Below are 22953 nucleotides of genomic sequence, written 5' to 3'. Positions count from 1 at the left end.
CATTTAAGGATATAGTGAACCGAGTTTTAGTTATGCAGAACGCTGTTTTTTTTTTTAAAAAAAATATTCAATGTAATTTTGATGCATAGAATTCTTTGCATATGTGAAATGAATTTTTATGATTCTACCACAAATGCTGAATGAATTGGTAGAATTATAATAAAGAGTGCCTTCTTTAGAATGCACTTAGCTTCTTAGAGCTAGTGAAATTTGATTTGGAAATAGATTAACATGAGAAGGACAGATATGTTCCACTGAAACAAGCTATGGATGTCTGTAAAATGGCTTAGAACAATGTGGTTGCTAAGTGCCATATTAATTTTGTTAGCTATCCTTCACAACACCCTTGAGAAATGGCTGCATTACTGTTTCTTGTACTTTAAGTGTTAGACTGTTTTACCAAGTTTTCCAAGACTGATAGTGCAAGCAAGAGAGAGAAAACAAATGCTTCTAATATAAATAAGTGAATAAATAAGCAAATAAGTAAAAAAGTGAATGAGTAAATGAATGAGTGAATACATAAATAGAAGGCATGCTGAGAATGACCTCTTCAGATAATTCTTATGGTGACTCAACTCTCATACTGTGAGAGAGAAGGAGCTATAATTTGGCACAAAATAGCTGTTTGAACTTGAAGAAGAATAAATGTGTTCTTTTTGAGCTTCAATAAGACAATACTATGTCCAGCTCTACCAAGTGGTTTACAAACACTGTATTATTTCTTTTTTTTTTTTTTTTTGCGGTACCTGGGCCTCTCACTGCTGTGGCCTCTCCCGTTACAGAGCATAGGCTCCGGACGCGCAGGCCCAGTGGCTATGGCTCATGGGCCCAGCCGCTCTGTGGCACATGGGATCTTCCCAGACTGGGGCACGAACCCGTGTCCCCTGCATCGGCAGGCGGACTCTCAACCATTGCACCACCAGGGAAGCCCTGTATTATTTCTTTTTCCTGTTACTCCCAACCTAATTTATCCCTCTGCCCCCCATTTCCTCTTTGGTAACCATAAGTTTGTTTTCTATGTCTATGAGTCTATTATTTTATTATCGTCACAGATTTGGAGGTGATAGAAACCTTGTAACGTGTGTCACTGTGTTTATGCTGAAATCATTTCTCTTAATAACTTGCTAAACTTATCTAAGCAAATAATGAGAATGAGAAATTAACTATGTTATAGAAATAATAATAAGTAAAACATTAGTGGACCATTTTGAATCCAGTTCTCCCCTTTGAGGTTAAAAATCAGCAAAGAGAATCCTTTGTGAGATTATAAGGAAAGAGTAAGAAATAAGTGCCCTCAGTTTTCAAGTGTTTCTGCTACACAACTTTGAAATCCTGATGTGGAGCCTCAGAAAATGGCAATGTTTGGGAAGGAGGTGACATACATGACTTGACAGCTTCTTATTTCGGTGGCCAACATTTCTGCACTGAGATACATACCTGTGTAAATACCTGAAGCTTTTACTCAGCCATGCTTCGAAGAGAAGTTGGAGGCTGTTTTAACTGTTGGTTGGGAAAGAGAGCAAAAAGCCCACTGGTTCCATCTACTTAAGTCAACTATTGCTACCCCTAAGTGACATAAAGGCAAAATGATGAACACCAGTTAAAAAAAAGTTAAACCTGCAATGAACTAACGAAGTGGATAAATCCTCAACTCTCTCCAGCTGAGTCCATTGCAGAACTCACGATTAAGCTACTGTTTCCCAAACAAGTAGAAACCACTGAGCACCTCCCTCATCAAACTACCCTGGGCCTCGGTCTGCAAATCCAAGTTTCAGATACCACTCCTCTTTCGTTTCAATAAACAAATCCTTCTGCAGCAGTGGGCCAGGAGGGGAGAGATGGCTCGCTGTCAAACCCAAAGGGGACACCAAGCCCTGCCTGCGGAGTGAACTGGGTTGGGGTGCGGCAAGGAGGGCTCTGCTCAGAGTTCCAGGATCTGGCTCAGAAACACTGAGACCATTGTCTTTAGAGGCAACAAAAAGGGTTGTTGAAAAAACCAAACTTTAACAGAAAGCCAAAAATCTGTGCTTGTCATTTTGTGTTTATTTGGCATTCAAGAACGGCAGTCGTTCTCAGCTCTTGTTGCTGTTTGTGTTTAAAGGAAGGCCCATAGCCATGGAATGGGAGCCAGCTTTCAATACCTCACTCTGAAAAAAACAAAAACAAAAAACCCCTCTATCATTTCTACTCAGATGTCCTCTGAGTTCCTGTTGAAACTTCGCGGCTGGTGAGTGACAGGTCAGCAGGCTCCTTACCTGCTAACCATTCTGGGCCATTCTTTCATAACGAGATACACATTTGTGTTAACTTGGAGGAGGGGGACAGCATTCCTTTGCCATTGGGTCAGATTTTCCTGTGTGTTCGCGCGCTCTCTCTCTCTCTCTCTCTCTCTCTCTCCCTCTTTTTGTTGTTCTAGTTGAGCAGTTCCTGTCAAATCACAGGAGGAGGGGGAGTGTAATCACTGTGCGGTTTACTTCAACTTCTTGGTTAACAGCGACATTGGTTCCCCTGTTTATGGGAAGCCAAGGTAACCTAATCTGGAACGTTAGAGGAAATGGCTGCAATTCTGTAACCTTTACCCTAACTGCCTGACTGAGTGAGGACTGGAAGGGAGAGTGAGGGGGCGGGGCCGGTAACTCGCCAGTAGGCAAGGGACGCTACCTGTTAATCGGTGTCTGCAGAACAGACCCGTTTTTCTGCGGTGATCAGTTAAAGAATATCGTCATTTGTTGAATTGAACCAGTGCCCTTGACTTCTTAGAAGAGGTGAAGGGAATTGATCACAGTAAGTTCTCGGAATGTAAAAAATTAAGATAAACTGCCGGAACTGATGTGCTTTTTCATAATGCTTTTCATTCATATTGCTATAAATTACTATATGATTATATTTTATAATATGACTGTATTTGATCACACAATAAATCTGTAAAGAAATGAAAATAGGCATCCGTACCCTCGGTGAGAATTTGGTTGGGAATGAGACGGTAAGTGACCTGCATAGGATCAAATACCCCAGCCTACCATCCCGTTCTCTTGATTCCCAGAACCACGTTATTTTTCAGTGTATCACCTGACTTCACGAAATGTTGACAGATAGCCAAAACATAGTGATTCAACAGTTGGAATACAATAAAATGATTACATGTCATCCCGAGAAAGATCTGTAAGGTAGATCCTGGTTCTTCAACTCACCCAGTTCTGACTTAGGAAAAGAACAAATGCTGGGAGAATCATCACTTCTTCCCGTGGATCCGAGCAGTGACACAGGCTGCATTCCTCTCTATCCGCCCCCTCCTCCCTCTTTGCTTTTGGCCTTTAAGACTGATTTTCACTTGACTTCAGTGAAGCGTTTTGCTTAATTCTGTTTTGAATTAACTTTGGGTAAAGTCTGCCTTATCCGTGAAACCTTAATTTCAAAGGAGTTACTTTTCCTTAAGCCACTGTTTTGTAGGTGACAACCAAACCCAAATGTTATCTCTTTCCATCCATATTAAAAATGTTCACGGTGGTAATGAGTCATCTCATTCAAAAGTGGTTATTGGAATTCCTGGCCCAGGTAGCTCACTCAAAATCCTTTCTTAACCAAATTTCTGAAGACTCAGTGAAAGCTGGTGACTGTAGAATCCTGTGAAATCCCAGTTAGCCAACGAGGTGTCTGAAGTATAACTATTCTGTGAATAACGTGGACCTGCTTTGGGCCATAAAAAGTCTGGTGGCTCCTCACACTTCAAGGGAGTTATTCAGCAAATATTTGTAGATGGTAAAGAGCATGACTGGAAATGTTTCTCTTTGGAATTTTATTTTATTTTCCCAAATATCTTTACAAATGGATATTTTGTGGGATGTTGAGTATAAATATTTAAGAGACTCAGTGAAATAAATGCTAGTTCTGAGCACTTCCGGCTTCCAACCTTTTGTTTGTTTTCCAGTGAGAATGTACAGTAATCCATTTCAAACTCTGGCTTTCGTGGATTTAGACCAGGCTCCCCCGGAGGTAGGAATACCAGGGCAAGAATTAACCAGATTGTAATCTTTGTGCCTGCCAGTCTGACGTCACTTGTAGACTCTGCCAAACTTCCTTTGGAAGCAGATGTTCCTAGAGGGGGAATGCTAATCACTTATCCTCTTATGTTTGTTCAGTAACTGCTGATTCGTGGGAAATACAAGGATTTAGGTTATGGTTAAAATAATTCACAAGGGATATACGTTTTCAGAGAGAATAAACATGATTATTCCAACACATTTTTTCCTCTTTCCTGGCATTTCTCATGTTTTAATTCAAGCTTTCCTATCGCCTTCCAGTCAGGGAGGACTTGTCATATATTGTCCTTCCCCAGTGCAATAGCTCCCATGTCAATCTGTGGGTAATTTACAGATCTTAGTAATATTTTCTAATCGCCAGTCTAACACCGAAATATAAACGTCAAGCCCTCATCTTTGTATTTGTAAATGCTCCCTTTTAGCCAAAAAGAGTGGAATTAAAACAAAAAAACCCCAAAGTGTCAGATCTGTTGATGATTTACGAACAATGAAAACAGTGCCCACCCATGTCAGCACTGTGATAACAGTGGCCTTTGGTTGCTATAATGAGTATGTATTGATACATGTATTAGGAGAATATTGCCACTGATACAAAAATATCAAGATTTTTAATATATATATATATTTTGCATTCAAAGAATACACACTATTTGGAACATAAAGCTAAGTAAAACTGATATGACTGACTTATACTTGTGTAAGTCTACAGCCCCAGATTTCTTTATTGGCAATTACTATTGAGCTGAATGAGTAATTCTGGTAAGGATGAAAGTTCAGTCAGAGGTGAACTTGAGGCAACTGCTGAAGCATCTCTCCCAGGAAGTGGTAGGGACCTTTCATGTAATTTGTGGTGTGTTCTATAGTTTCTTTGGGTCACCAGAATTTGCTTATTATGTATTTCAAACTTTCAGTTATTTAGAGAATTAAGAAGAAAATATGTTAGAACAAGTTTCTTCCGGAAATTGCACGACAGGGACGCTCTATAATGATATACAAATCCTACTATATGTTAGTAGTTATTCCAGAAATATCGAGGCGGTGCTTTTTATTATTATTTATTACTATTATTTTTTAACGGAACTACAGTTGATTTATAATGTTGTGTTAGTTTCTGGCGTACAGCAAAGTGATTCAGTTATACGTATATAGTGCTGCTTTTTATTTTTAAACTTTTTTATTTAGTTATTTTTTACATCATGAAGTGGTGCTTTTTAAATGGAGAATACAAGCTTTTACAGAATGTATTTGATTCAATAAAGAGAAAAATCTCTAAGAGGCAGGTTGCAGGTTTCCTCTGTAGAGTCCAAGCTTATATGGTTATTTCCAGAGTCTGTTCCAACACCCCATTGAGATTACAGTGGAGAGAAAGGATAGAACAAAGAAATGGCGAAAACAGGGCTATCTTAGGCCCCTCCCTCTGATCTCATGTCTAAAGAATTTGATTCTGCTCTTAGATGAACTGAAAAATGTCCCTCTTCAAAGAAATGGGAGGGCAAGTTAATGACCTGGTCAAAATTTCTGAGGTAGCCTCAAGAATATGTGGATTCACAAAGTCAATCAGTGCCTTAAAAAAACAAAAGCAGCTCACTATCAGCTTTGCCAAAATTCAACTTGATTTTTGCAGGTTCTCCTTAGCATCTAGATGTTTGAACAAGTCTTATCCATAGGTCATCTCATTTCAGAAACCCCCAAAGTGAACAAATCCACAGATGTTCTCATTTTACTGAATTCTGCAGCTAATATCATCCTGGAGGGGCATCAGAATGCAGTCCTGCTAAACATTAAACTTTTGACTAGAAAGGTACCTTCATGGTAGAATAAGCATTTTCTGTTCTCTAAATGTCCCATTGTAGGAGAATATCTTACTTGCTTCACCATGCAGAATTCACCCGAGACTTATTCCTGCCTGATGCTGGAGTGTCTCTTTGCTTGCTTTCTTGGGCGATCAGTCCCTCTGATTTGACTGGGACTGAGGCATTTCTCAGGACTCTTGGCTTTCAGTGCAAAACTGGGTCAGTCTCCGGCAAACTGCTGACTCACTTTCTGAGAGGAGTCCTGGCTCTGTTATCAGGTCTTTTGCAGCCCGGAGATCAACATACAAATCAGCGTCTCCACTTCTCAGAACGAGCATCACTTCTATCTGGCTGTGGAGCACAGGTGTGCCCCGCAACTTCCTACTTCCGGTGCTTACCAGAGTCTATTCCAGATAGACTTTCACCTCTTCCAAAGCTTCCATTAAAAGTCCTGGCTGTGACTACTGATATTTAGGAGAGTAGCCTGAGGAATGGTGTGTCTTCCTTATTTTTCAATATCTTCTATATTTATTGCTCAACTACTTTGTACGAGGCATCGGGTTCGGTGATGTTCTACATGGATGCGGACCCTGCTCAGCACCAGCGTGGAGTCTGGTAAGACAAGTAACCGAGCAATTATTTACAAAGCTTAATCCTTTCATCAGGCCAGGCCAGGATGAGGCTACAGTGTTGGAATAAATTCTGTTAGTTTTATACTATTCACCATCACAGATTTGCAATTTAGCTTTATGCTAAGTAAAACAACTTTGCCCTTAAAATTTTGTTTTTAAAGGTTATACTCCATTTACAGTTATTACAAAGCATTGGCTATGTTCCCTGTGTTGCACAGTATACCTTGTAGCCTATTTTATACCCAAAAGTCTGTACCGCCCACACCTCCACATTGCCCTCCCCCCACTCCTCACTGGTAACTACTAGTTTGTTCTCTATATTTGCGAGTCTGTTTCTTTTTTGTTATATTCTCTAGTTTGTTGTATTTTCTAGGTTCCACATGTAAGTGATATCATACAGTATTTGTCTTTGTCTGACTTATCTCTCTTGGCATAATGCCAAGTCCATCCATGTTGCTGCCAATGGCAAAATCTCATTCTTTTTTATGGCTGAGTAGTATTCCATTGTATATATAGAGATATATACCACATCTTTATCCATTCATCTGTTGATGGACACTCAGGTTGCTTCCATATCTTGGCTATTGTAAATAGTATTGCTATGAACTTTGGGGTGCATGTATCTTTTCGAATTAATGTTTTGGTTTTTTTTCAGCTATATGCCCGGGAGTGGAATTGCTGGGTCATATGGTAGTTCTGGTTTTTTAAGGAACCTCCTTAATGTTTTCCATAGTGGTTGCACCAGTTTACATTCCCATCAACAGTGTATGAGGGTTCCCTTTTCTCCACCTCCTGACTTTGTGCTTTTTTAGAAAAAGAAAAGAATTGAAGACTGTCCCTTACACCACTCAATGTTTACAGTATGTACAGAGACCCTGTACGTACTGTACAATGTACAGTACCTGTACAATGGCTGGAAAAACGTCTTTGCTGTTGAACAAGTATGCTCGTTTGTAGTGGACAGTAAGAATTAGGAAGTTATGTTTTACATGCGGTTTTCAGTATCTTTTCTTAGCTTTGGTTTAGGTTTTCTGGTAAAATTATACTCTTCTTATTATCCTGTTAAAATATTTGAATCCTTCTACAACAAAGAGGCTTCTTGGATCTCTTTGCAGTAGAGGGGAAATATTACTCTTTTCTCTTGCACTAACTCCCCAATTCACGGGCCCAGCCGCTCCGCGGCACGTGGGATCTTCCCAGACCGGGGTACGAACCTGCTTCCCCTGCATCGGCAGGCAGACTCTCAACCACCGCGCCACCAGGGAAGCCCGAAAGCCAGCATTTTTAAAAGGAGTGTAAAGTATTTTGTTTTTCAGAGGACCATTGTTCCCAAGTTGGCTAGAAACCAGGAAAACGTTCTTGCCGTAAGCTGCTCCAGTGTTGGACGACCAGACCTGCCCCATTACTCCTGACTATGCTAGTGAAACCTTAGGGGAATGTTTTGGGCTGTGCTGGTTCTTGGTGTATATCACAGTCTTGCTTCAGGATCTGATGTCTTAGAAAAAAAATTGATACTGAAAATCTCTTTTCATCTTTCCATTGCCTCCCAGTTCTCCTTTACTAGCTCAGATAATGTTTAGAACAAAAAATTCGCGAACTATGATATGTGTTGCTAAGGCAACCAGAAGACAGCAGTATTAAACCAACACCAAGGAATTGAGCACAACTCCTTGGATGAATCTTAGTCTTGACCAATGCCAGATCTAGCAGGGATGAGGGGAAGTCTTCATAGCTCTGGATAGAGGGAGAAGCCTAATTTCAGAAACTCCTCCGAAAAGAGCACCATCTTCTCAGAAGTGGGAAATTTCTTGTTTTCCCTCTGTTTCTTGTTTGATGGCATGCCCAGTCTTCTTCCCATCTCAGCCTTGTCTGCAGATTTTTTCAGAACATAGGCAGCTCCCTAGGTTATATTTCTGGATGACTAAGCACTCCTCAAATGGATATTGTGAGGATTAGATGTAAATAAAGCCGTTTTTTCTAAAGTTGTAAAGGATTACACAAATGTTATTTTTTCCCAGTATTTGGAATTTGGGGGAGAAAAGAAAGAAGAAAGAAGAAGAGGAAGAGAAGAAAGGCAAGGGTGTATGGATTGTTTATGTTGATTGCAACAAGGCTTTCCGTGAGCAGCAGAATAGTATCTCATTAAAAAAAAAACCTGCATCCCCAAAGGCAGGAAAAGGTGAGGTATTTGGCTTCATTTGCTTGATCCTCAATGCGTGGTCCATGCTTCATGCTGCAAATACTTACTTGTGGTCTTTCTCCTTAGAACAGACTAACCTCATGTTGCTTTAGGAAATTCACTGAAACAAAGGAACAAAATACACAAGATATAGTGTTTTTAAAAAGATTTTTTAATGAAGAAATAATTCCATTCCAAAATATAGACACACAATTAAATAGTTTAATCACTTCAAAATATAACATGTCCCCAGGAGGTTCCAACACACACACATACACACAAAACAATACTTAACAGCAATACAAAAAACTCATACAATAGTAGTTTTGTTACCTACCAATGAATGTTGTGAAATCTTTAGTGTCTCTGAATTGGTTATTTCAAATGGTGTCAAATTACAGTAGTCATAATTAAAAATGTCTTATGGTTAATTGGCCTCAGGATGTGATACTTCTGATTCTTTTCCCCCTCTTTTTGGTTCAAAGGTAAAAATGCCCTTTCTTCTGAGGACACGGTGGAGTTCTTGTTTGTGGCTCCTTGTGCGGAATTGAACCAAGGTGATTGCAGCGACCAAAGGCTGCCGGATTTACAACGTCTACCTACAGTTAACAGCCAAGAACTAATAAGGGTGCACAAAGATGATCAAAATAAAAGCAGACATCAGTGCTAAATTATGAGGCAACAGTCTGGCTCATGCATATAAGAAAATACATAGTATATCACAACAAAGGCCACACTCTTATGTAGTTCAGTTCACATCGCTACTTACAAATGAACCTTCCCTGCCTTATAGTAGATCACTCGAGAATCCATTTTTCACAATCTCCAGCACATCTCCCTGTGACCAACCAAATTTACCCCGACTTCCGTCCTGACCAACCACAACTGATTCCTGAATCCCCTACAGTAGATTTCACCCTCCTCCCTCCCTCCATTACATGGCCCCGTGGGGGAGGGTTGGCTGTGTTAGACCAGTGCTCATTAATAGGCCAACATCTCTAATGGAGGTGGATGTGCAAGTCATCGTGGAACAAGAAAGAAACAACCCCCGCCAGACGGAATTGGATCTAATGGACAGGACAGGTGGCACCTGCTGGGTTTGCACTTAGAACAGGCCCCAAAAGTAGATTTGGAGAGCCAAGGAAAGAAACCCACCGCAAACCACAAAAACCCAGAACAACACACGCCATTTTGTCTCGGTTACAGGACAGGGGTGCTTGAGTCTGGTCTCAGTGCTGACGTGGAGCTAAGAGAAAGAAAAGGTGGCTGGTTAGTCAGGAATTGGTCATTGGCAGCAGTTTCCAGAGTCCTTGCAATGGCTTTGTACGATGGTTTCGACAACTGTGTGATGGAGTTGGCAATGAATGCTATGACGGGGGAAGGTTATTGGCAGAACAGTTCAAACCTTAGACAAACGTTTTGATGTGGAAACACAACATGACAACATCTGTCAGCTCGGTCCAGTTGGCGGCTGAATACCACCTGCAGGGTCAGGGTTCTGAGTTCGGGAACTGCCCGGCTATGATTGAGAGCTGACAGCCATGTAGGTAGCTGGGATGTAGTGGTTTTAAGTACTGAGTATGAGGCACCAGTGGTCACCTGCTCCATCTAGAGAGGCACGGGTTCACAGAGGATGGGCAGTGGAAAAGAGATGAACATTAAGATATACCAACAAAATCCGCAATAAAATCCATCTGTGCAAAGAAATCTGAGAACTGTGCGGTTGTGTCCCTTTGGTGTCAGCCTGTTCTCAGGGACATTTTTCAGGCTGGTTCTCCCGAGGGAAATATGATTAAGTACATCAGTGGGCAGACTGGCTCCTTGCTAATGCCAACCAAGAGCTTTACTATCCCCAAAGCAAGCGATTTTGTTCCACAGGGCAGCCAAGGAGATGGTTTCTGACCCAGTGCAGAGGCATGAACATCTTAGAACTCTCTGGAAAGGAAGCTGGAAGATGTCAGGATGTCTCTTCTCAGCTGGGCACCCACCAACTACCGACTCTGGGAGGTGGCAGGTTTTTGCCAGCCCTGGAAGCAAAACCGAATAGCTGAAGCTTTGAGGTTGACTCAGAATCTTTCTTGCTTATCCTGAATAAGGCCTTTTCAGAGATTTTATCATACAACTTTATTCTAAAGCAGTGGTTCTCCAACTTCGGCATGCATCAGAATCACCTGGACGGTTTATTCAAACACAGAGTACTGGACCCCAGCCCCAGAATGTCTGATTCCTTAGGCCCGGCTTAGGGCCTAAGCATCTGCATCTCTAATAAATTCCCAGGTGATACTGACGCTGCTGGTCCAGGGACCACACTGTGAGAACCACTGTTCTAAAATGATGTTCTCTTCTTTCTCTTAAAGGAGAAACAGAATCCAGGGAAGCTGCCAATTTAAGGAAAATGTATCTACTATGTTGTAGGATGTTTCTTTCATCAAATATTGAAACGAGTAGATTATTTTTTCATTTCCCCAGAATCCCTAAGGGAGGTCTTTAGTGCTCCCCAAAGAGGGCCCTCAGAAAGGACCATCGACAGAGTCATTCATGCTCCCTTCCTTGTCAGCTCTTTTGCACATTAGTTTTTCACGGAGTGCAAAATCCCAACTCCACTTAGAGGAGCCTGTTTCCTCTCATGTGACCAGAGGAGGCTGCATGCAGAACACCAGGTAGCCAGCTAAGGCAATACACATTCAGAAAGAAGAGGAGGGCGAACGTTTGCAAGCGCACTTTAAGCCTGTACATTTAAAGCTGAAAGGCGTCCAAACGACCCGATAGGGGAACTTGCGGATGAGCGGTGCTGTTAGAAACATGCTCCCTAAAGCTAAACCGAGAGGAACCAGCCCGTGGAAGAGCAGAGATAACTTGAGTCCATTGGGGGGGATCTTATGGCACCTGTGGTTTATAAACAGCTTTACTAACGAGTATTTCAAAACAGAGTTCACAGTTTTTAAGAAGATCTGTGCTGATTTTAAAAACTAGATTCTATATAATTTGAATGTTGCCTTTATTTTTGGGGGGGGAATATGATCTCTGTTTGGAAAAAAGTATTTACACTAAACTCTAGGGCTGATTGGTTAGAGTATCTTGAAAGAAAACAACCCCAAGTTGGAAAGAAGCCCCAAAGACTGGATTCTCCTGGTGTGTTTGGTTCAAGCCTCTGCTCTCAGAGACTTGGAGACAAGTGCAGACCATGCAGGCCAAGGGCCCTTGTTGGCTTTAGGGCTCTGAGTCTGTACCCTCAGGAACCAAGTCCTTCGGGCTTAGTGAGTGATTGCAAGTGGTTGTTTTTCTCCAACTGCTGTGGAAAAAAAAAAATGTACAGTGTATATAATCAATTGTTTTGCTAAAATCTCAGAGAATTCAGAAATCAAACTCCTAGCTATAAACAGTATTAATATTGTCGTTGTAAACTGACCAGGTTCAATATCACGTGCAAAGGTTTAAGATGCTTGTTAATACTGCCGTTGTGAGTAACAGCAGCGCGGGATTTCAGCCCGTGTCTTTATTTTGAGGGATGAGACATGTTACAGAAGATGTAGCTGATAAGTTAGCTTTGAACAGAAGTCTTTTTTTTTTTCCTTCTCAAAACACACATCTACGAACTACAAATCTGAGAACAAAAAGTTAGCTGCGCTATAGCCGGCAGAACACGTCTTTAGGGGCAGGGGTCTGTTGGGAGCTGCTGCGTGTGGTGGGTCCTCTCTTCTGTGAGGTGAGGCTGCTGCCAGGCTGCCGTCTTCTCCTCTGTAGGGGTGGGTGCAGCTCTGTCCTTCATCACCAGTTCTCATGTTACTTTCATCTGTCTGACTATAGCTTGCCTGGGAATAAGCAATGTGTAATTTTTTTTTAAAGATGGTAACTGCTCTCTAAATTAGGGTTATGAAGCTTAGAATCACCCCTTCCCCCTCAACACACACACACACACACCCTCTACTTTCTTCCTCTGACAGTCAGGAATGAACGTCCTGGGACACTGTGGGCTACTGCACCTTCTGAAAGAAGAGAGGACAAGAATCCTCCATGCTGAGTCTCTTGCCTAGTGGGTACCTGAGGCATCTGGAGGGTTAAAGCCACATAAACAGAAATATTGGTGCTGTCCTTTGGACAAGAAGATGAGAGCACTGACTCACCATCCGAATGGCATGCTAATTTTTTTAAAAATCCACTTTGTTCTTCCAACCCTCCAATTTCTCAAGTTAGGATGTGGCTGGTCAAGGCACGTGGAGTACCGTGTGGCCAGAAGGATGGAAAAGGGACCAACCCAAGATCCCAATGGGCCAGAATGGGATTTTGGTGGACTCTAATTCGAGCGCTAACCTTTCTGTGTACTGTTTCTTCTAATGTGGCTAGTTGAAAAGCAGTAAGTCAGGTTTCACTCTGTTCACTCTTGTTAGTGTGTTGGTAAGTGCCTGTTTATCTTCAGAGAGGCCTAAGGCTCTTCTTGAACAGAGGATGGGTCTTCCATGTCTCTGGTGTTTCACCTTTTGCCCTTTAGTCACGTAGGGCTCTGCTTGGTGGATGCCTAATTGACTCTGAGCTGCTGAAATCAGCTCTAGGACCCTTGCAGAAGAGATGCATATACTTTGGGATAATTTCTGGTCTTGTAGTGTAGCCAGAAAGCCCAAACAAATAGATTTCAACAGATGAACTGTTCTACAATTTCAGCTGTATTTCTTGGCTACATCGAGAAAAACTACAGTAGGGCAGAACTAGGTGCAAAGATGAAAAGCTACTAGCTCCTACAGTGTTCTACCCGGTCTTAAATGAATTTTGTCTGATTTGCTGATTTAGTGACAGGCTGGTTTATATTTAGAGTTCTGTGGGATGCCAGCTAGGTAGGTAAGGATGCAGTAAGCAGCAGAGGCCACAACTGTTTTAACTTTTCACTGCCAAATTGGCAACAGAAGATTTAAAAAGGGCCTAAGAACTTTCAGAGTACTGAAATCTCTGGCGTTTATGGACAAGAACCAAATACCATTTTTTATCTGGGTTTATGTCAAGGGCATTTCATTAGGCTTTTAGAAAAGTATATTTTTCTAAGCACTACCTACTGATGTTTAAATAATGTGCAGAACAAAAATGATCAAATTGCTGGAGCTCAGAGAAAGAAAATGCTATGAAAGGAAAAGGCTTGCTCCTTTGGGACTAGATTTGTTATAACTGGACTGAATATTTTCAGAAACAGCTCCTGGGAATTTTTCACTGCAGTTATCATGAATCAGGAGAACATGTGGTGTAGCATTCTCAAATCCAAGGGAGGCAGACTAAGACGCACTCAATAAGATCCTCCCTTTTATACCAAGAGGGCCTCACAGCTCAAAAAATGTATTTCATAATAACAATTACACTTTAATTTTTACTTGCTTAATCTTAACCTGAGGACCAAGACAGGAGGTCAGTAGTGCTTGAACTAGAATGTATTCTTTACTAATTGATATGTCATTTAGGAGACATATATCGCCTTTTCAAGTTAGCAGCCAGAGTTGAGTTTCCTATCAACTGCACTATTCCATGGGTGGGAAAAGACTGTAGAACTAAAGTGGATACAAGTCCTTGGGACCGTGCATCCAGATGACCGTAAGAGGTGTATGAGCTTTGAAGTGTAATGTGGGACATCTAAATGGCCATTGGCTGGAGCCAGAGAAGCCATCAAGTCTCATGGGACGGTGTAGCTGAAGGTACATCGAGTCATTGTACGAAGCTGAGTCCCAGCCGTATCTCCACAATCAGAGCAAGCAAGCTGGTTCTGAGTCCCGGGGACTCTCATACACTCACATAATAATTATAGCCACTCCCAGGGACTGAACTGCTTGTAAAGCACTGAGCATAGTGCTAGGCATGTATGTGTGTGCTCAGAATAAAATGACAGTCCGTCTGCCACTATGTTAAGCTCTTTAAAAGCTATATCTCAGTGAGTACAACTCCTCCATGAGGTAGGTATTGTGATATATGTTGTACAGAGGGAACAGAGGCTCAGAGAAGTCTAGTAGTTTGTCAAAGATTATGCTGCTAAGATTTGATGGAACTCATATTTGAAATCAGTCTATTCGAGTGCAGAGCTTAAGCTTCAGACTACTACAGTGAAGTGATCCTGCCAATCAAGGGCTATTCTCTTTACATTAAAAAAATTACTGAGGATTTCCCATGTATTTAGGTAGATCCTCAAAGCTGGGGGACCACAGGCCACAGAAATGATATCTGAAATTAAATTATATCTTGCTGAATTCCACAATGGATTTGAATCCGCTGTTCTAAAACCATAAGGCTGCAGAAGGTTTCCTCTCTGTTTTTGCTTCTTTTGTTTTCTTTAGTAACACATGCTTTTGCTTTCACTCATTAAGGTACACACTTTGATCTTTTGGGCCCTGAATACAGCAGGACTAAGGAGCTGACTCATCTCTGCAAGTGCTGAGCAAGCCTGGACTTTTCTCTCTCAAACGCTAGAGAGGCTGAAAACTTGAATGCGGTTATGGATCAGTGTTATGGCTTCACAGCTAAGAATTTCTGGGGCATCTTTGGTATTATTGAAATTTCTGTGCCAACTTTCCTAATTAATAGAGTAAAAAGTCAACTCCCAAGGCTGCCTGCCAAATCTCCACTGGATTATAATGAAATGCTTCATAGATTGGGAAGGAGGGTATCTTATCATAGAGAAAACCTAAGAGAGAGTGATTGTGAATATAGGTTACAAGTTATCAGAATCCAGTGTACAGTGGCCACGTTTCCTCCTATATAAGAGGATACTTACTTGAGAGGAGAGTGATAAAAGGATATTGCATTCAACCTTGCAAGCTGACCTGTGGGTGACAAAGGACACAAACAAGAAAGGTGACATGTCATGTCTGTGATGTAGTCAAGCTGGTGAATTATTTGGTTGGAAGCCATGCAGAAAGAGAGAGAGAGGGAGAGAAATAGAGAGAGAGAGTCCAAGCAATGAAAGTAACTTTCTGGCCCATCCAACAACCATATGCTCATAGAGCAGTCAAGGAAAACCACTTTGACCTTCTCCAGGGCATATATCTTGAGCGGGGACACACAGGCCTGTTATCTCTCAGCCCTTTTCTTTGTCTTTCCCTTGAAGTCACTGGGTGTGGAAAGGAAAGGAGAGAGAGAAGGAGCTTAACATCTACCAGAGATGGCATGAACTCCAATCGGAGCTGATGCTATTAATAGAATTTCCCTTCATTTTGGTCATATCAGGTTAAATTCCTAAGTCACTAAAATAAATAAAAATCTAATATCTTATATGAAATGACTCACTTTCTTTTTAAAAAAAATCTAGAATTTCATTTACTGTGGTCACCAAAATCCAGAAACTGATATGGGCTCAAATAGGGAGGTCTAATAGGCACCTCTAACAGCATGAACCAGAATATTGATTATTTCACCACCTCTCTCTCTCCCGCTATGCAGAAGAGCCAACTGAGATACGAGTAGGAATGCCATCCCTCAGAGTTCCCACGGACACCCTGGAGCTTCATCCAGACTAACTTCCTTCCTTGGATAGGCCATAGAAGTCGCAAAGGAAGAGCGTCCTCCATGGTCTGCACTCAAGGCAAGTTTGTTTCTGTAGCAGTAAAGTATGGCTTTACGTATCTGGTCACTGTTTGTTTTGTTTATCTAGGCCTACATTGTAGTTGCTTCTGAAATGTGTCTGTTAAAGTGAAAAGGCTAATGGAACATTCCAGAGAGGCAAAGCTTCTGTGTTATACTGTCAAGATGGGGTTGGTGGGCTTCCCTCTTGCTCTATTCTTCTTGGGAAGATATTTCCAAACAATCTATAAACATATGAGAAGGAGAAGATAATTTATTCTCTCTGCTTCTCTTTCCTTCACTAATAGAGAAAGAGGGGGCTACTGCCAACCTAAGACTGTGGAAAAAAGCTTGTCTGGCCATCGGACAGAAAGCCTGACATGATAAAATAACCCCTGGGGTCTGGGAGGCAGCAGGTCTCAAAGAGCCAAATACCCCTGAACTCCCAGAACCCCAACAAGACACAGGGAAGGGAAACATACAAGAAAAACAAACATGGCAGTAGAACAATCTCCATGGGGAAAATGCATCCCCTTAAGGATGAGTGGCTCATTGCACTTATTCCCAACTGCATGTGTTATGTCCAGTGACTTCTCAGATGGATTAATATGTTCCAGTACATATGACAATCTGCCCAACCATACCCTGCTGAATGTGGGCCTACAGTTCCCCTAACATTTCTTGGTGAGGTTTGTCACTCTTTCACTTCTTGACATTTGATATAAGGCAGGCAGTGAGGGAAGCTGAGGACAAATGATTCAAGGGAGGAGGTGTATTCATGCTTAGTCAATTTCCTTGAGCCTTGTTCCCTGACAGCCATCCTACAGTATCCATGGGGGATTAGTTCCAGGACATCCCCACACAGCAGATACCAACATCCACAGATGCTCAAGTCCCTTATAGTTGAACCTCAGTATCCACAGATTCTGAATCTGTGGATATGGAGGGCCGACTGTATCTTTTCTTAAAAAGTATTTTCCTAATGATTTTGGAGGATCATGGACTGTTAGTCACCATGTTTCCACTAATGTGGAAGGCCTCTTTTACTTTCCAACTCAGAATTCATAGGAATTCATGGTGAGCGACAGCTATAAGAAGTATTTAACATTTTTCCTGTCTAGAATTCATGGACTAAGGAGTTCAGTCAGAATATTCCAGAAAGGGAGTGTGGAAGGAAGGAGAAGGCACTGAATTTTGGAGTAATGTAAAAGACCCAGCTACTGAGGGACTGGGGCAGGAGTGGTAAAGGATGTGGGCCAGCTCTTGGTACCTGGTAGGCTTCGTCCTGTAGCTTCTGTTTCAGGTATTCCTCCATCTTCAGCTCATTCTCCAGCTGCCGGACAGAGTCATCTTCATAGTTCTCATCCTCTGGCCGCACATACGGGTCCCCATCTTCTGTAACCCTGGGAATCAACCACAGTGGGAGTTTCGGAGCAAATCTTAAAGGAAAGTATGAGTGGAATTCCTGTGTTAGCTGTAGTTCTGGGCACACATTTATTTAGTCCTTCAATTCACTTCTTTGCTTCAATTCACTTCAATTCTGTCTCTTCTTTGACATAATGAAAAAAATTTAAAAAAGCTTTGGAAGTTTGGAGAAATATATGATCAAGGTGTTCTCACAGACAATTTTTCTATGGCAATCTGGTGTCCTCTATGTTTTCCTAGGGTTAACAGGAATGAGCTGACCTTTAAATGTCTGTCGTTCTTAAAAAGGGTAGGCTTATCCTTTGAGAGGACATAGTTTTTCCAGTTTGGGGGCTTAAAAAAAATGGAATCCAAGAACACTTTCTATAAGGGAAGTAAGCCCTCTAGTGAAATAATGATTAGGACATTTGTTCAGAATTTAACGCTCTTTGTCTTATGCATGTATAGAGGAATCGTGCACGCATCTGCTTTATTCCTGTGGTAGACTCAAGTCTCTCTCACCGATCAGCTAATCGATGTCAGGAAGACTAATACTCTAACCCATAGCTCTTGATCTTCAAAATTTATACTAGCTCTGAACTTAAGAAATCCGGCCTTCCCTGGTGGTGCAGTGGTTGAGAGTCCGCCTGCCGATGCAGGGGACACGGGTTCATGCTCCAGTCCGGGAAGATCCCACATGCCGCAGAGCGGCTGGGCCCTGGAAACCGCAAAAAAAAAAAAAAAAAAAAAAAAAAAAGAAATCCATTTAAATTGTCCAATTCCACTATGAAATAAATAGACAAGAATGATCTCATTCACTAAATGTGTGACTCTCTCCATCTATTCATCCCAGTATATATAAAGCTCTTCCTGGGACTGAACATAAATTCACAACCTAAATCATATGACTAAAATATTCTCACGCTAAAACACAGTGCATGTTTAGATAGTACAGATATTAAAATATCCCCTAAAGTGAAAAGAGTGGTCAAGTAGAAGTTTCTGGGTTGGAACTTAAATGCCAATGTTCATGTTTATTTATATTTGTACGACATGTCCTCGTTATTTTTAGAGGTTTGGGGTCAGCCTAAATAGGTCTACGAGGCCTCTATGAACTTTCCCTTCCCAAGCCCCACAGCCATGTTTGTAGCTGGTCCTGCCACCAGTGTACCAGGGACAGCAGATGGGGTGGCCTTAGTTACAGTTTTGGACCTTAGGATTGGATCAAGAAAATTTTAGGTAACCACCATGTAAATGCTTAATTATAAAAAAATCAAATGGATTTGTATTTATCAGACTAAACTGATAATTAATTCACCAGTTTGAATAACAAACAAATCAAATAATTCTAAATTATAGAGGAAAGTTCAAGAAAGCAAACTGAAATTAAAAGCAGCAGCTTCCTGCTACATAAAATTATAACTGTTTTGTTTTGATCTTACGCTCTGCCTTTTCACAGCTGGCTTTCAAGCCATGTCTATTTATAATTCCCCATTATTACTGGCCTTTTACTCACTGCTTGGATGGACAGCCAAAACACCAGAAAGGCCTCTGGTTAGTTTCTTCTCTGGGTCTTTAAAACAGACAGTTTATTTTTGCAGACTCATCTACAGTTCTTCTCACATTAAGCGCCATCACCCTTCTGTAGTTTTTTTTTGAACTGTTCATCAATTCTCTTTTCCAGAATTTGGGTGAGGCCCTACCCACATTTCTCAGAACTTCGCTTACTTCACTTCCTTCATTTTACCCTTTTCCCTCCCAAGCTGGGCTCTGCAGGTCTGTCCTAGCTTTCTGCCTTTGTTTCTCAGCTTTGGTTTTCCCTGCCTGACTGCTTTGAGCTGATCCAGCGTCACAGAAGTTCTAGTGGCTACGTGAGTGATTCTGCTGGCTCCTGTCAAGCTACAGAAGCCTAATTGGGTGAAAAATCTTTGCAAAATGTCTTTTGAAGGTCAGGTTTATACGTATTCAATAATTCAAGCGAATTGGACTTCTTTATAATGAGACTTTATACATTTAGTTATTTCAGTCACAAGTGTGTATATGATGCTGTTTACACCCACTTTGAACAGAGACCTCTCTAGTATCACCAGGTCCCTTAAGAGCAAATCTAGTAAATTCAAAAGATAGGATGATTTATCTCCTGAACTCCTCTATGAGTCCTGGGAGGGTGGGAGAGATTTTTGACACTATTTTGTATCCAATCAGCGCAGTGCCTTGGGCAAGCCGGGCTCTCAATAAGTACTGGTTGGATTTTGTTACTGATACTCTGGAAATTGTTAAGGGGAAAAGTCACAATGACAAATTGAAATGTAGCACCCTTCTACCTCTTCTGGCAGAAAAGGAAACTGAACCGTTCCTTTCCAAAATAAAGAAGTAAGCAACCATGTTTTTATTTTCCTGTGCTCCCTGCAGAGTGTTCTGTTACTGAGAAAATACCCCCAAGCAGAAGATACTTACACGTCGCCACGCATGGCACTTGGGGTAGCTCCACTGTGAAGGTACCCGGGTTTTCGGGCATGGATTTGAGCTAGAAAAGCCTTTTCAGAGGTTGGTGATGGGACCAGATCTTCAAAATGAGTCCGTGCAAGTTCAGAATCCACGTTACTCTCAGTTTCACTCCCCGCCTCTATTAGGTACAATTGAAGAAGTGAAGAATGACCTAGATTTTTTTATGATCGATCGGCAAATAAAGGGCTAGGCTTAACAATAACCAACCTACGCTGATTAAAACACTGACCAGTTATTGTACGTAAGTCAAGTATGTGTTCGTTTTTTCTCAAAATGAGAATTGATACTGACATGAATTACCACAAAATCAGTTAGTATACAGCATTGTCTTTTTATCTCAATAATATTATAAGGAATCTTTGTCTTAATAACTGACTTAATTCTTGAAGCCATCTGTTTTTTTCCTCTATAAAAGTCTTTATTAAAACTGTTGTTACTTTCGCTTAATATTACTTTAATTTAGGAAACACCGACCTAAAATATTACATTCACTTAATATTTCAAAAAATTATAAGAGTATAAAGTAATAGTCCTTGAAACGCCTACAATGAGAATAACATTTTTAGTCATCATTTGCTAGGGCAGTGAGTACATGCCATTAATCATGATGTATTAACTACTGTCATTTTTATCCTATTTGGTAATCTTAACCTAAGATAATAGCAACACTTTTCATTACTTTATTCTAATTATAGAGGTTTTAAGAAATCTAAATCCAGATTTTTTTTAACATTGAAGTTTTCTTTCTTATAGTTGTTGTAATCTCAACTATATGACCACAGTCCTTTCAAACAGATATCTTGCTAGGAGGGCTTTAAGGAATAGACGAGATGTATTAGTAACTGATAAGATATTTATTTGCATATTCACGCTGTTAAAGTTTATAAAACTCTGTGTAGTAGTATTAGGATGAAGAGTGCTGCAATTTTACGCTATTTATTTTCTTCGCAGATCTTTCTTTACTGATGTTGCAAAGGTAAATTTCAGTTTCGCCTCTTTCAAATAGCCATGCATCAAATGAACAAGTCTAAATTAGTAAATAAGACATTTGACCCTATAAAATAACTTTAGCATCATGTCACTTTGGGTCATGATATATTTAACAGTGGCTAACTTGGGATTCTGTATTTATAAGTCAATTTGAATATTTATTCTTTTCTGCATTTTTCAAACTTTGTGCATTGAGCATGTAGTCATGATCTTCTCATTAGCAAAGTATAAACGGTACTAAAAAATTCTAATATCCCAACAAAATATCACATAGACCTTTAAAAAATCTTTTTATACTTGACAGTGAGCAGCTCTCTAACAGAAGTTATGGGTCCTTCTGCAATGAGAAGACAAATGGGACGGGACCAGGGACTCACCGGAATTCAACTCTTTCACGAGAGAGGACATGGTGTTAGTGATCGAATCCGCTGCTACTAGTAAGTCATTCCGTAAATTTCTTCTTGAACCTTAAGAAAGAATGATAATGAAAAAAAATCAAAGCTCTCCTTTGCCCCAAGTTTTTATGCTGTTTATCATTTCCATTGATATCCTAAAGCAAGAAAACGTCCAAGACTTCTCCTTTTCAGAAGCGCTTTGGTTCATTTCCTGAAAAAAATACATTGTGTTCAGGCCAGTGGCCTTTGATATAAGAAGACATGGCAACTGACGGGGATTCATATACTTTATTGTCCAAATTGGGACAATTTTACAAGTGAAAGGGAAGGTATTAATAACAAGACTGGGTGACCTGGCACAAACTGGGATGATCCCAGGTAAGCCAGCATGTGTGGTCATCCTTCTTCAGAATCACCTCACAGATGAAAAGTCTGGTTTTGCCACGAGAGCTGTGCCTTCCCAGCAGCTGCTACTGTTTCAGCCCTTACCTGGTGGCTGAGCACATCAGATTCTGATCTCCATCACCATAGCCTCTGTCTCCCATCAGGGCTCCCCGAGCTCCCCCTATCATTTCAGGTACCCCTTGGGAATGGGAACCCTGTGCACTGTGTGTCCCCAGAGTTTGGAAAAGGGGTGAGGATTCTTGCTCCTGCTGCCAAGACGTGGGCAGAAGATGTATGCCTGGTACCCTGAACTGGAACTTAGACCATGTTTCTCTATGGTAGAGGAAGATTATTATGAGGTTTCCATCCCACTAAGGGTTAAAAGGGTATTCGTGGGCTGGACTGGGAGTGGGGCAAGATGGATGTAGAACAGAGGGCCAAATTCATAATATCTTTGGAAAAAAGACTCAAGATTCCAAATACCTGACTTACAGATGAATTTATGCAGGATGAGCTGGGGCTGCTTAGATAGGTCACATTTCATTGTGATTTCTTAGTAAGTAAAACTAAATAAGTAAAATAATAAACACATGTAAATTTAAGAAATCAAAGTAGTTAGATAAAACAATAATTATTACAGGAAATTCAAACTGATTTAATATACTGTAAATTTCTTTAAGATTTAGGGAAAGGACAGTTTTCCCTCTAAAAATTAAATAAAGGAAATTATTTTGCATAACTTATATTTGTACAACTTTAATCATTTTCTTTTTCAGGAGAAAACGCCCTGTAATGGATCTTCCTTTTTTCCCTCGAACAGAAAATACATCATGCTCTCCCTTCAAAATGTAAGCTTTTATCCCCTATAAACAGTGGATGAGAGCATCTTTTTCCTCAGTCTCCCTGGATATTACTGATGTTAAACAATTGTTTTTGAATCTGCTGGGCAAAAGGTGATTTTGATTAAAATTTGTATTTCTACAACTATTTGTGACATTGAACATCTTTACTGGCTATTTGTTCTTCTGTCGGTTCCTATCCTTCACCTATTTTTGTTTTGGGAGTGTCTTTTTCTGACTGAGCTGTGTGTGCTTTAATGTA

General features: G+C 40.8%; 1 protein-coding gene across 2 annotated transcripts in view; it reads right to left on the bottom strand.

Annotated features, from left to right (window-relative positions):
* Positions 1 to 8793: 8793 nt before the first annotated feature.
* Positions 8794 to 22953, bottom strand: part of DTNA (dystrobrevin alpha) — a 274470-nt gene continuing 260310 nt past the window's right edge. Inside the window, exons 20-24 of one of the 2 annotated variants that reach the window (XM_024764509.1) lie at positions 21451 to 21540; positions 20033 to 20201; positions 17442 to 17574; positions 15387 to 15435; positions 8794 to 12456 (exon numbers count right to left, since the gene is read on the bottom strand). In XM_024764509.1, the coding sequence (XP_024620277.1) occupies positions 15418 to 15435; positions 17442 to 17574; positions 20033 to 20201; positions 21451 to 21540 (410 nt within the window). In that variant the 3' untranslated portion in view covers positions 8794 to 12456; positions 15387 to 15417. The remainder of the gene's footprint in view (positions 12457 to 15386; positions 15436 to 17441; positions 17575 to 20032; positions 20202 to 21450; positions 21541 to 22953) is intronic. The other variant, XM_024764501.1, reaches the window with a different exon arrangement.

Source organism: Neophocaena asiaeorientalis, unplaced genomic scaffold (genome assembly GCF_003031525.2).
Source record: "Neophocaena asiaeorientalis asiaeorientalis breed wild unplaced genomic scaffold, Neophocaena_asiaeorientalis_V1.1 scaffold210, whole genome shotgun sequence".
Classification (NCBI taxonomy): Eukaryota; Metazoa; Chordata; class Mammalia; order Artiodactyla; family Phocoenidae; genus Neophocaena; species Neophocaena asiaeorientalis.
The sequence above is the reverse complement of the archived record's forward strand: the minus strand, read 5'-3'. Positions and strand labels throughout refer to the sequence as shown.